Raw genomic sequence first — 15,157 nt, 5'->3', positions numbered from 1 at the left:
AAAAACGTCCCTACAATATCCTCCCTGACTTAATCTACCTCAAAATTTCAAAAATATTTATACAGCAACCAAGTGAAGACTGAGATAGTGATCAAAAACAAAAGAGAGCTGAAATTCTCTCTGAAAGGGGACAGCACGGTGTTGTGAAAGGAGCACTAAATTTATACCATGAATTCAAGGTTTGAATCCTGCTACTCTGCAAAAATAAAGACAATTCCTACTCATCCCACAGAGTTTTTGTGAAATTCAGTCAATTAAATGTCTGCAGAATCAAGTGTTATACTATCTTAATATTCTGTTGGTATTATTATTGCCTCAAGCCTAGAGTTAGGCAATAATCACTTTTTGTACCACACAATAAAATCCTTGTCAGAGACCTCAGGAAAAAGATTGCTATTAGAGACCATGAGCCAAGATAGAATTTTTTTACAGGAATTCATTATCAAATTACTAAAAAGATTTGGGTAACCTGAAAAAGCAGGGTAGCTAATAAACTATGTCTGTTTTTCTGTTTGTTTTTTCTTTAACCCATCATTTACTGCTCTGGTAAAATTAAATGGTCCGAATTACATAATTATTTTTCATTAGAGATTTAAAAAATCAAATGTGAGATAAGAACATGCAAAATAAGGCAATCTTCCACAATGCCTACTTCAGGAAAAGAAAAAAAGGAAGTTTTATTTTTTTAAGGAAAAAAAAAAACCACTAGAATAAAATGCAGCTTCTGAAGAGATAGCCATTTTCCTTCCCATTGTTTTCCTCTTCTGGCCTGGGTAGTTGATTTGAGTAGGTAAGATTCCAATCGGTTCTCACACACTCTTGGTGTAGCCCATTCATTATGGATGTGCAAAACAATATCCCATTTTCCTTATCTCATAGACGGGCTTGCACACCTTACTAAGAAACCTTCCTATGGCCATGAGGTATAACTTTCTGCCTTAGATCATGCAGCAAATAAGCAGTTCTAGGACATGAAAATTAAGGTTCATAGAAGAAGTCATTGTCGTTGAACCCATTTGCCTATTCTCAGGCCTGACGAGATAAATATTTCTATCGTTTTAGATGCCTCATCTTTCAGTATAAGTGGTTGGACAGTTTCCATAACAAATGAGAGAAGTAGAAACTCAGGAATTTTGGATGCCATGTTAATTTCATCTGACTTATCTTAGTCATAGTATCATCTGGCTATATTTCTTTAACCAAAAGGTTCTACAGTCAGGACACGGCCCTAGGAAAACCTGAGATCACTGACCAAAGAAACACCAAAGCCCATGCCCTAAACAAGCATATGTAAATTCTCAAGATCAGAAAATAATTGCTTTAAGCCTGTATGACTAGCATGACATCTGCCTAAGGGGCCAGACAAAATCTGACTAAAAGTTTTTTGGTTTTTTTTTTTGTTGTTGTTGTTGTTTTGAGATGGAGTCTCGCTCTGTCGCCCAGGCTGGAGTGCAGTGGCGCGATCTCGGCCCACTGCAAGCTCCGCCTCCCGGGTTCACTGGGGAGGCTGAGGCCATTCTCCTGCCTCAGCCTCCTGATTAGCTGGGACTACAGGAGCCCACCACCACGCCCGGCTAATTTTTTTGTATTTTTAGTAGAGACGGGATTTCACTGTGTTAGCCAGGATGGTCTCGATCTCCTGACCTCGTGATCCACCCGCCTCGGCCTCCCAAAGTGCTGGGATTACAGGCGTGAGCCACCGTGCCCGGCCTTTTTTTTTTTTTAAACGTGGAACTCCAGAAATAACCATACAGAAACTACATCAAGAGTGCTCCTTCTAATTTTAGCCTTTCCCTTTGTTAAATCAAAAGAAAGTGCTCAGCTACTTGGATCACCACCATTCAAAGTTAGTCTAAATGTGTCTTGGTGGAGGGAATAAAGTGAAGAATTCAGGAAACAGAGCCTTTGGGTGATAAGAAATGTAAACTATATTTTAATGAAGGCCATCTTGGTTGAAATGCTGGTAATTATATTTGTCACTTTAAAAACTTTACTCATCCTAAAAACTTACTAAAGGGAATGACTAAATAATATAAAAGAAGAGAGAAAGGAGGTAAAAAAGAGACAAAGCAACTAAGATAAGATTTGGACAGCTCAAAATTATTTCCCTTCACTCAGATTTCCAGTAGAATAAGTTCAGTTCCTTAGAATCCTCTGTTTTCACAAAGAGCCCTTCAAACATACTTTATATTTCTTTCTCCATCTTCTTTGCCTCCTAATCCCTACCACAATACCTTGCATAAATTAAAAGTTTATGTTTAATCTAAATGACCCCACAGTTTATATAATTTTGTGCTTTACATAAGACTTACGTCTAAAAATAATAAAATGTAAATTGATACCGTGTCATAAAATAACAATTTATTACTAAAGCATTAAAATACATAAAATGTATTAAACTATATTAAACATGAATATCTATTTTTTTAAGCTGGTTCAAAATGCCTGTCCTAATCAATACTATTATTAAAAGAAAGGTAAAGCTGGTATTAAATAAATTTTCAATAGCTCTGCTTAAATACAGAATCATTTAAACTCTAATTTATAACATTACTTACTTCAAATAATTTCCTAGGAGTATATTCTTTAAAACCCGCTTATAGCAGTAAACTAACAAAGAAAGTTTCCTGTGTCTTTGCTGTTATCAAATGTAAAAAAGCCCCTTAAACACCAACAGTTTACAACAATGTACACATACACATATATTTTAAATGCAAGTTACTTAAATATAGGTTTACATACACACAGACATTTTTAATACCTGCCACACACTCTGCACCACTTCTATATAATATATATTGATTAATTTCAAATACTTTAATAGATCTTTAAAGTTCATTCAATTTTTTCTTGAAATTTGTCTTCTTTACTTATGAAAAGTACCTTTGTTCTCCAAAATATTATTTAAAATATAATGGTGTTTTGTGGATGGGGAAGAGCAGTATGCCTTAGTATAGGCATGGCTTGAAGATATTGCAGGTTTGGGCCAGACCACTGCAATAAAGCAAATATTGTGATAAAGCAAATCATGCAAACATTTTGGTTTCCCAGTGCGTATAAGTTATGTTGACACTATACTGTACTCTGGTAAGTGTACAATGGCATGATGTCTAAGAAACAATGTATATACCTTAATTAAAAATACTTTATTGCTAAAAAATCATAATGATCATTTGAGCCTTCAGTGAGATGTAATCTTTTTGATGGGTGGAGGCTCTTGTTTTGATGTTGATGGCTGCTGACTGGTCAGGGTGGTAGTTGCTGAAGGTTGGGGTGGCTGTGGCAATTTCTCTTTTTTAGTTTTGTTTTGTTTTATTTTTTCAAGACGGAGTCTTGCTCTGTCGCCCAGGTTGGAGTGCAGTGGCACGATCTCGGCTCACTGCAACCTCCACCTCCTGGGTTCAAGCAATTTTTCTGCCTCAGCCTCCCGAGTAGCTGGGACTACAGGTGCACACCACCACACCCGGCTATTTTTTGTGTTTTTAGTAGAGACGGAGTTTCACCACGTTGGCCAGGCTGGCCTCAAACTCCTGACCTCGTGATGCGACTGTGGCAATTTCTTAAAATAAGACAACAAAGTTTGCCTCATTGACTCTTCCTTTACAAAATATTTTTCTGTAGTATACAGTGCTGTTTGATAGCATTTTACCCACAGCAGAACATCATTCAAAGTTGAGTCAATACTCTAAAACTCTGCTGCTGCTTTATCAACTACATTTATGTAATATTCTAAATCCTTTGTTATCATTTAAACAATGTTTACAGCATCTTTCACCAGGGCAGATTCCATCTGAAGAAACTACTTTCTTTGTTCATTTAGAAGAAGCAACTCCTCGTCTGTTAAAGTTGTATCATGAGACTGCAGCAATTCAGTCACATCTTTAGGCTCCACTTCTAATTCTACTTCTAATTCCACTTCTCTTGCTATTCTACCACATCTGCAGTTACCTCTTCCAATGAAGTCTTGATCCCTTCAAAGTCATCCATAAGGGTTGAAATAAATTTCTTTCAAATTCCTCTTAATATTGCTATTTTTACTTACTCCCATGAATCACAAACATTCTTAATGGTATCTAGAATGGTGACTCCTTCCTATAAAGTTTTCAATTTATGTTGCTCAGATCCATTAGCAGAATTACTATGTATGGCAACCACAGCCTTACAAAATGTACTTCTGAAATAATAAGACTTGAAAGTTGAAATTACTCCTTGACCATGGCCTACAGAATGGATGCTGAGTTAGCAGGCATGAAAACAACAATAATCTCCATGTACATCTCCATCTGAGCTCTTGATGGCTAGGTGCATTGTCAATGAGTAATAACATCTCTAAAGGAATCTTTTTTCCTGAGTAGTAAGTCTCAACGGTGGGCTTAAAAGACTCAGTAAACCATGCTATAAACAAGTGTGCTGTCACTCAGGCTTCCTTATTCCATTTATAGAGCACAGGCAGAGTTAATTCCTAAAGGCCCTAAGATTTTCAGAATGGTAAATAAGCATTGGCTTCAACTTAAATTCACCAGCCGCATTAGCCTCTAACAAAAGTATCCACCTGTCTTTGGAAGCCAGGCACTGACTTTCCTTTCTGGCTATCAAAATCCTAGATAGCATCTTCTTCCCACATAAGGCTATTTGATCTACATTGAAAGTCTGTGGTTTGATGTAGTCACCTTCCTCAATGGTCTTACCTAGATCTTCTGGATAACTTGCTGCAGCTTCTCCATCAGCACTTGCTGTGTCACATTTACTTTTATGTTATGGAGACTGCTATTTTCCTTAAACCCTGTGAACCAATCTCTGCTAGCTTCAAACTTTCTTCTGAAGCTTCCTCCCTTCTCTCAGCCTTCACAAAAATTGAAGAGAGTTAAGACCTTACTCTGGATTATGCTTTGGTTTAAGGGAATGTTGTGGCTCATTTGGTCTTCTATCCAGACCACTCGAACTTTCTCCATATCAGCAATGAGGCTATTTTGCTTTCTTATCATTCATAATTCACTGGAGTAGCACTTTGCATTTCCTTCAAGAACTTTCCCTTTGAATTCACAACTTGGCTAACTGGTACAAGAGGCCTAGCTTTTGACCTGTCTCAGCTTTCAACATGCCTTTCTCACAAAGTTGAGTCATTTGTAACTGTTGATTTAATGTGATTCTTTAATGTGCTGCTCTTCCTTTCACTTGAACACTTAGAGGTCATTGTAGGGTTATTAACTGGCCCAATCTCAATATTTTTGTGCCTCAGAGAATAGGGTGGCTCAATGAGAAGGAGAGGGATAGAAGAACAGCCAGTTGGTGGAACAATCAGAATACACACAATACACACAAGTTCACCACCTTATATGGGCTTGTTTGGTGGGGCCCCATAATAATTACAATAGTAACATCAAGATCACTAATTACAGATCATCATAATAGACATAATAATAATGAGACAGTTTGAAATATTGTGAGAATTATGAAAATGTAACAGAGAGACATGAAGTGAGCACATGCTGTTGGAAAAACGGTGCCAATAGACTTGCTCAATGCAGGGTTGCCATAAACCTCTAATTTGTTTTTTAAAAAATCTGCAAAGCACAATAAAACAAAGTGCAATAAAACGAGGTATACCTGTACATTATCTCCTCATGTGCTAACAGCTCTTTGAATTCTATACTGTCTCACATACTTTCTATGGGCACAGGCACATAGCACTTTTCAAGTACAGCCAACCAGAAGACTAGCAGAAGTTATCAGTGTAAATTATTCATGTGTATATAGACTAGACTCTTTAAGATAACTCATTCCTACAATTCAGCCCTATTCTCAAAGAGTAAGATATTTATTCTTTAAGCTTATTATAATGGGCCCTGCATTGTGTTACTTCACTGGAAATTACAATAAATTGAGGCTTTTTTACCAGCTGGTACTTTTTTGTATGCTCCTCCCAAGAAAACACTTATCAAAAAATAATAATTACAAAACAATCGCAAAAAAACTAATAAAAATCACACATACTAGGAGTTAAGAACTTGTTTACAAACTGTGACTGTTTCATTGCACAATGAGAAAAGTAATAAACCAATACTTACAAATATGCACAAAAAATATCAGCCCCAGCACCCAGAAATCACTGGTAAATTGCTTTTGAACTCATGAAAGTGACCTGAAAATTTAATAGAAAATGAAATTAAAAAGGGTAAGTAAATTGCATTTATATGCTTTATGAAAGAAGTATACATTCTGGCTACAAATCATATGATTTTTAACTCATGTAGTTATCCCCATCTACTCTAATAACTTTTTCCAAAATGATAATGCCAAAAGAAACAATTATTTCATTGTTCTACATCTAAGAATGCCAGATCTCCATCCAATATTGCTCTTTAAAAAAAAAAATCGGTAATAAAGTAGGTGTTAAAAGTACAAATAAGTAAGAATAAAAGGGAAAAAATTTTTAAGAGAAAGAAAGAAAGAAATAGGCTTATAATTTATATTTGAAAAACATTTAATATATGTCTGCAAGTTGAAATGAATTAGCTTCACAGAGAATATCTTAAATGTGTCTGACAGGAATATCTTGTAGGTAGAATTAATAAGAAAGAATGAAGTGTTTGTTCTACCTAGGTGTGGAACCCATAAGATGCTTAGGCTATTATATATGATGCATTCTGTAGAAGCCATAATTCAATTCAAAATTCTTTTGCTCACATATACTTTATTCTCACTGAAGAGGTAACAGATGCAACTCAAACACACAGAGCTAGCCTTATACAAATTTTTAACATACAAAGAGTCATTTTATGCCTCTAAATGCCTATGATTTCCTCTATCCAGGACCCCCATGCATTAGAAGGTAGTTTGGTAGTTTATTTTTATTGTTTGGTCTAAATACAGCATATTTTTAGCTCCATTAAAACAAAGAAACTTTGTTACAGAGGCTGTATTCTTTCAAAAATGTGAGCATGGCTATGAGTAGTAGTCATCAAAAAATAATAATAGAGCTTGGGTTCCTAATTTAGGTCAGGAACTTTCCTAGGCTCTAGGGACTGGTTTGATTCAATCTGCAGTTTTTAAATATAGCCAGCAAATATCTAGGTTAGTTACAGCTAACTAGATTTAAATAAAATCCTTCTGAAAAACAATGGATCTTGATCAACATCATTTGTTGGAACCACTGCACCCAACTTTGCAATTATAGCACAAATGACCTTAACAGATTAGGTATAGGCATCTGAAATTAAGATGAAATATGAAATAAATATCTAACTCAGCCCTCTCCAACCCCTAAAATATGCTTTACCTAAATGATCAGGTAATTTATTCTATTTTCTAGTCAAGATTGATAGATAATAGAGCCAGGTGCAGTGGCTCACACCTGTAATCCCAATACTTTGGGAGGCTGAGGCAAGTGGTTTGCTTGAGTCCAGGAGTTCAAGACCAGCCTAGGCAACATGGTGAGACCCCATCTCTAAAAAAATTGTTTTAATTTTTTTAAAGATTAATAGATGACAAAAGTGTGGGCATTTGAACAGCTTTAAGCATCAACAGCTAATATACCCATTAGACTTCTTCACTAAACCTTCTTGTCCTTGTAGGAAATGGTGCCTCAGGGCTTCCCTACTCTAGTTTCACCAGTTTCCAGCAATTCTGTAATGCCTATTTCCACAGTGCAAGAAGTACAGGACAGTCTGGCCAGGGGGATGTAGCTCTGTTATTAATTTTTGGCATTATACCCTTTTCTTCCTCATTGCTTCTGCTGTTTAGGGATCTGGGAGAGTAATTTTATCTGGGACACCAGACAAGCCTACCTGGACACACTGTGTATATTATCCAAAACCATCAAAGAGTACTGGTTCTGATTCAAACCATCCTCACATGCCATCCTCACATGCTGAATTATAAATTATAATTTCTTTATAAAGAAGTTACCCACTAAATAAATTTTATAGCAAAATGCTGTATATCCAAAAGTCTAAATTCTAGAAGAATCCAAAAGAAGTTTTAGTACTTATACATTTTAAAATACCACACCTTGCTTTTCTGGCAAATACTTTTTTAAAAGCATTAATTGGAATTATGCAAGATACATGATACATCCTATCCCTTCACTTCCACATAAAGGATGGGGAGCTAAAAGAAAATGCAACCAGAAAATATTGCGGTTAGGGTAGATTTAATTTTTTAATCAATGAGCTATCTTGAATTAAGATCTCTAACTCTAGAAATATTTTTAATTTTGGAACAAGTCAGATTCCAGACATTTAAAACAAATAACATTTTCACATACACCAATACAAAGTCAATAAATCTTATTCATCATATCAGTGCAGTCCTGCTACATATGTTTAAAGCAACTGTGAATCTCATTATCAACTGATTTGCACTATTGGTGAAGTTTAGAGCAAAGAATTTAAAAAAATAAGTTCCTATGGTCAAAGAGTTCATTACTACATAATTTTTAAAATGACTTTAATGCATACTTCTGCAGGCAGATAACTGAAGGCTAAACAAGCAACATTTTATGAGGGGCAAAGAGTTAAGAATAATACACACACAATTGAAATAGGTACTTTTTTAAGAACTAGGAAAGTTTATCTTAAAAAGACATTTCCAAAAATAAAAGCAGTCACTATGGTCCTGAGGGCAGCACAAATGTGAAAAGATAGAGAAGGAAATGCCAGAGCAAATCATTATGTGTTCTGGAAAATCTCAATCTGTTTGGTAAAACGAATCCTCAGAACACGTAATCACCCATGGATTGTTCCAGTTCTCTATTTGCTCATTTATACATTCAGCAGAGAGTGATCATGGGTTAAAGATCACACTGGACAGTAAGAACACAAAAATTTTAAATTAAAAAAAAAAAAAAGGCCTTTCCCATCAAGGATTTCAAACAATCAATAATCTGAGCTGGGTCATAGTCTATTACACATCTGACCATGGTGGTAATTTGCTCCATAATATTTAGTCAGCAAGTCTTTAACATATTCTTAATGTACTAAATAAAAAATGCATTACTACATATACTTCAATATAATAATGCACAAGGGGCCAAGCGCAGTGGCTCATGCCTGTAATCCCAACACTTTGGGAGGCCGAGGCAGGCAGATCACTTGAGGCCAGGAGTTTGATACCAACCTGGTCAACATGGCAAAACCCTGTTTCTACTAAAAATACAAAAATTAGCCAGGCGTGGTGGTGCACACCTGTAATCCCAGCTACTCAGGAGACTGAGACATGAGAATCACTTGAACCTGGGAGGCGGAGGTTGCAGTGAGCCGAGATTGCATTACTGCACTCCAACCTGGGTGACAGAGCGAGACTCTGTCTCAAAAAAAAAAAAAAAAAAAAAAAACAAGGGATACAAAGAAGAAGTGTACAAATGAAGAAATGCAAATGTCCAATAATATGAAAATGTGTATAATCTCCCAAATAGCCAAATAAATGTAAATAAAATATTTTCACTCATAATATTGGCAAAACATTTTATAAACTGGACAAAAACTGGTATTGGTGAGAGTGTGGAAAAATAAGCACTTTCATGTACTATTGATGGGATTATAAATGTATGACTTTTCTGAATGGCAATTTTATAATAAGTTTTAAAACTTTTACTGTCCATATCCTTTGAGATTTCAACGTTACTTTCAAAAATTATCTTAAGGAGCTCATTATAAATATGATAAAAGATACACACATTTAATATGTATGTTTACTACAGTTTTTTATAATAGCCAGAATTAGGAATTGATTGAATAAGTAAATTGTGCTAAAAACATATAACACTACCCTGTAATTATTAAAAATCATTATATAAATCTATATTGACAAAAAAGATTGCCACAATACATTGTTGAATAAAAAATATGTGTATAATAAAAGCCCACCAATTTATAGAATATCAAATATTTATGTGAAAATCAAATATATATGCATGTATAAGTTTCACAAAATATAATTTAACAAAAATATTAACATTGGGCAGGGTGCCATAGGTTATTTTTACTTTCTTACTCTTATGGTTTGATATTATTTAGATTTTTTATACTTAGCATGTCTAATGTGTGCCAAAATGAGGAAGCTATTTCTAAATCCAGTACATCACTTAGAGATTCAAAAGAAATCACCCAGATCTAGGATAACTTGCTATTAGTCTGGGGGCAAAAGCCAAATATTAATATTAGTTTTAAAAACCCTAAAAATTACAGGGCAACTTCAAATGAGTGTCTTAACATCAAATGAAGAAACCATAAACATTTTCACAAAAGCTTGTCCCACTCTACCAAAAATAGGTAATAGATCAAAGGTAAATAGCAAATAAAAACATTGCCACCTCCCTGTATAATTAGACTTTAAAAGCTTTCAAGCTACATTTTTAAATCCTGCCTAAAGCCTGTCTTTAAGCCAAACCCACTTCTGTTTTTAGTAACCCCCCTCCCCTTACCTTCTTTTTATTATTTGAGTTAGCAAGAAAGTTCAAGTATCAAATGGGTGGTTGTACTAAATGACCTTACAGCCCTGAGATTCAGTGATTCTGAGGTATTATTTAAAGTACTAAAGTGCTTCCAAAACACCTGTAACAAATTTTGTCTGCTTTTACATTAAATTGTAGCATTGCATGATTAAAACTGAAGTCAAGAATTAAATAATTTTTTAAATTTATTGATGCATTGATTTTACTAATATTATACATAGTGAGCCACTGAATTAAAACAACTGTCTTCAAAGCATTGATTCTCTCAACTAACTTTTAGGAAAATATCAATGCCTGGTCTTTCATATATCAAAATAAAAATTACACATTAAAAATATCCTGTATGCAAATTGAAGTGGGTTTTCAAGGAGATGTGATTGTTGCATTAAAACTATTGCTATTTCCTCCAAAGCTCCATCAATTTAAAAATTTCAATTCTTCACTGTTATTATCACTTTTTTTGCTTATGGCTTTACTAGATTAAACCCATGTTTCTTGAACTACATAATGCTTAGTTTTCTTTTTCCTTAATAATCATATTAAATTATGCAGAATTTGAATTAACTATAAATAATAAAATGTAAAATTTGACTTTCAGTAGAACTGACATTAAGCTAATGTCCAGTATTTTTTTAAAATGGAGATGTTAATAATTAAAAACATCACAATACTGAATAGAAAATTGTGTCTCCTAATGCAAAAGGTTAGAGTATTTGTGAGGTATCAAGGAAGACAATTTAAGATGCTACCTAGTCCACCACTCTGCTGTTCTGGAAGAACTTGCTTCCTTAAAGAAATAGGAATTTCGCCTATTCTTAAAGATCTCCAAAGGTAGTTATTATTGAAGCCACCTCATAATAGCTTATTCATGTATTCTATGTTGCTCAACCTATATCTCTTCAATATTATTTTGGTATTGAGGGCCACCACTTAGAAGGGACATTGGCAAAGCATTCAGAGGAGAATGGCTGGGAAACTTTATGGAAACCATGTTACAATAGAATGGTTGCATGTTCAATGATGGTGGTTGGAATGAACTTGGAGATCATGGAGTCCAGTGGTTATCAAACTCTTAGGTCTCAGGACTCCCTTACAGTCCTAAAAAGTATTGAGGGTCCCAAAGAGCTATTGTTACATTTATCAATACTTACTATATTAGAAATTAAACTTTAAATATTTTAAATATTTTAAATAATAATGAAACTATTACATAGTATTATAAAATATTTTATGAAATATAAGCATAATTTCCAAAATAAAAAAAAGAGAGAGAAAACTAGCATTGCTTTACATTTTTGCAAATCTCTTAAATGTCCGGTTTAGAAAAAGACAGCTAGATTATCACAGGTGCTACTGCATTCAATCTGTTGTGATATGTTGGTTTGGTGGAAGTACATGAAAAGTATCCATTTTCACACAGATAGAAAGAGGCAGAATGTTTTAATAGCCTTTTCAAATAATTGTGGCTATTCTTTTACATTACATCAAAATTTGACAAGTAATCATTTCTCAAAGGTTAATTGCAATATGGAATCTAAAACTTGAATATCAATAAACTTTTTGTATTCCATTACTCTAAAATCAAATCACCTTTAAATGGATCTTTTAGCTATACCTGACTTTGTAACACCATACATTACTTCATTTGAGAAATATTGGCTCACTGAGTTTAAAACATTGACATGTTCTATTATGCAATATTGTTAAAACCACATTTCTTAATATCACCACCCAATCTTATCAGAAAGGTTTTTAAGTATTGGGAAGCAATCATGATTGTGGTGGTGGGTAAAAGCTTTCCAAACTACTCATTTGCTCTTGGAAGCTCAAATTTTATTGACAAAAAAGTGTCACTTGCTTTCCTCAAAATAGGCAGGCTCACTTTGTTCATTTTTGAGAATATGTCTGCCAGGTTTTTAAGTCTAAATAACCATTGTGTGTTTGTTAGTTGTTCTTTCAAGTAAAAAATGGTGTTCTTTGAAAAAAGTAGTTAGTTCAACTCAATTACAAGTGATTTTCCTCAAGATAACCATCATACTTGGGTATGTAGTGTAAGTGCCTTATACATACTTCCCATTTCAGCACATAGAGTATTAAAGAAGGGCCAAGAGTTAATAAAATTAATAATTTTACTGTTTCATCTACAATGCTCTTAAGTGAAACTGGCTTTTTGTTTGTTTGTTTTCATGAGTGGTAATAATAAAGAATTCAATGACTACTAACATAATTTGGTGCCACTGTCTTAATGTGTGCTAAGGCACCAGCAGTTTTAATGCAAAATTGCTCTGCATACTCAGTGCAAATGTCAATACAGTGAAAAAGGCAACTAGCAATTTCCCATTATGATGAAAATAGTTTTGACAACACGCCCTCTGAAAGGGTCTCAGGGATCCCCTGTGTCCACAGGCCACATTTTGATAACTGCTGATCTACTCGGATACTCCATTTTGCAGCCAAGGAAATTACCTTAGTTTTTTCAAGCATACAGTAAGAGGCAATGATACCTAGTCCAGGAAATATAATATAGTAAATGCTGATCAAAATTAGTTTCTTTTTCCTCCTTCCCAAAGAAAGAACAATAGTTGTGGCTGGAAATTACAAAGTGGTAGGTTGTAGTTCAGTCCAAGATAAACCTTTTTTTTTTTTTTTTTCAAGCTCACAAAAGCACTTTTTATTTGAGGCAAAGCGAAGTCTTGCTGAAAGGGTTACAGTTCCAAGCAGTCAAAACTCACTGTTACTTGCACTATTTTGACCTGGTAGATTTTGCTTCCCTTTGGTCAGAAAAGGGTATTCAGGTTGTACTTTCCCCAGCAGGGCAAAAAGAAGGGCAAAGCAAACTGGAAGAGACCTCTACTCTACTGACAGGGCTCTTCAGATCCAACATCAAGCTGGACACACCCTTGCTGGCCACTCTACAGTTTGCTGGCCACTCTACAGTTTGCTGTCCCACTGCTGAGTGACACAGGCCATACTACCTTTGCAATGAAAACAAATGAGGCAGGAAACACAGGTATAGGTCACTTAGGGATGAGCAGGCAACCACAGCTTCAAAACTCTTCATGGAAGGGGTAATCCTTGTGGCAGGCACAGCTCACCAAGGCACAGATCCTCCAGTTCCTGTTGTAGCTGAGTGAGGTGGTCACATCCTGGGTGCTCAGTTCAAAGTTAAAGACCTTAACGTTCTCAGCAATGCGTTCTGGTGTCACAGATTTGGGGATCACCACCAAGTTCCTCTGCATGGGGAGCCGGATCAGGACCTGGGCTGTAGTTTTATTGTGCTTGGCTGTGATCGCCTTGATCCTGGGATCCTCCAGGAGGGAAGGGTCCTCGAGCTTGGCCCAGTACGTATAGGGAGAGCCGAGGGGGCTGTAGGCAGTCGCCACAATGCCTTTGGGCTGGCAGTACTGGATTAACTTCTCCTGAGTGAAGTATGGGTGGCACTCAATCTGGTTAACCACAGGCTTATCCTTTAAGTCAGGTTTGTTTAAGATCCTCTCCACCTGGAAATGGTTGAAGTTGGAGATGCCAATAGCTTTCACTAGCCCTTCATCCACCAGCTCTTCCATGGCCGTCCATGTGTCCAGAATGTTGGTGTCACTGGGAACCACACTGCCTGATTCATCCTTCCCAGGCTTAAAGCCAGTTGGCCAGTGAATAAGGTAAAGGTGCAGGTGGTCCAGCTTCAGGCCACTGAGCGTCTTCTGGCAGGCTCCTTTCACCAGGCGCTTCTCATGGCACATGCACCACAACTTACTGACAACGAAGAGCTCCTTACACTTCACCACCTGCTCCCTGAGCTTCTCCTGAATGGCCACCTCCACCTCATTTTCATTCTGGCACACATGGGCACAGTCAAGGTGGCAGTACCCAATATCGATGGCCACCTTCACAGCCTCAGTCACCTGGCATGGAGGGGGCTTCCAGGTGCCCAGCCCCAGGATGAGCATCCTGGTACCGTTGTTGAGCACGAGGTGGCTGGCCATGGCTGCTGCACTCCCCAGACTCCCACCCAGAACTGTGCCTAGTTCGGTCCAAGATAAATCTTTTAAAGCAATGAAATAAGTTGCCTCATCAAATAGAAGTTGTCAAAGTTGAGACTGCATGACTCTTTACCAAGAATGTTGTAGAAAGAATTCTTACAGAGTTTAAAGTTGTACCAAAACTTAGCTGATTATATAATCACCTAAAAATCTTTTATAAAGTTCAAATTTCTGGGCCCCACTCCAGACTTCTTAAACCAAAATCTCCTTGAGTGGACCAGGAGTTTACATTTTTTTAAAAGCTCTGGAGGTGACTGTTACAGTTGGCCTAGATGGAGACTGGTATTCAGGAACTGCTGTATCAGTTCTCCTCTAAAGTCACTACCACTCTAAGATTCTACAACTTTATACTATCCACACCCACTAGGAAAAATACCTTTACACTTTAATGTAACATACCCTAAGCCTACTTTAATAAATTATATGGTCAGGATCAAGGTATTTCAGGGTGAAGAGAGGAGGAATTATTGTTGCATTTCCTTAGGCCCACCAGTTCACCTCTGCCAACATGTGTAGCTGAATTGTAAATCAGAGATAGGATTGCATAAATTTGACACATTTTTACAACTGCCAACACTTTACTGCTCTCCTGAAAGAATAATTCAATAAGAGCTATCTATGAACAAAGTGGTCAGTATAAAAAGAGTGTCTACACACACAAAAA

The 15,157-nt window shown here is 36.0% G+C and overlaps 2 protein-coding genes across 11 annotated transcripts in view; both read right to left on the bottom strand.

Moving 5' to 3' along the window:
- The window catches only part of SOX6 (SRY-box transcription factor 6), a 784,476-nt gene that overhangs the window by 509,000 nt on the left and 260,319 nt on the right, over positions 1 to 15,157 (bottom strand). For all 10 annotated transcript variants that reach the window (XM_050759333.1, XM_050759335.1, XM_050759331.1 and 7 more), the window contains one exon: positions 6,069 to 6,142. The gene's annotated coding sequence lies outside the window, so the exon portion shown is untranslated. The remainder of the gene's footprint in view (positions 1 to 6,068; positions 6,143 to 15,157) is intronic.
- LOC126936570 (aldo-keto reductase family 1 member B1-like) lies at positions 11,739 to 14,755 on the bottom strand. Its single transcript, XM_050759360.1, has one exon. The coding sequence runs from the start codon at positions 14,434 to 14,436 to the stop codon at positions 13,501 to 13,503; it is 936 nt and encodes a 311-aa protein (XP_050615317.1). The 5' UTR covers positions 14,437 to 14,755; the 3' UTR covers positions 11,739 to 13,500.

Source organism: Macaca thibetana, chromosome 14, assembly GCF_024542745.1.
Source record: "Macaca thibetana thibetana isolate TM-01 chromosome 14, ASM2454274v1, whole genome shotgun sequence".
NCBI classification, from domain to species: domain Eukaryota; kingdom Metazoa; phylum Chordata; class Mammalia; order Primates; family Cercopithecidae; genus Macaca; species Macaca thibetana.
This window is presented reverse-complemented; position numbering and strand designations above follow the sequence as displayed.

Bases quoted from the DNA above. Each gene is read 5' to 3' on its own strand.
- LOC126936570 (XM_050759360.1), bottom strand. From the start codon at position 14,436: ATGGCCAGCCACCTCGTGCTCAACAACGGTACCAGGATGCTCATCCTG.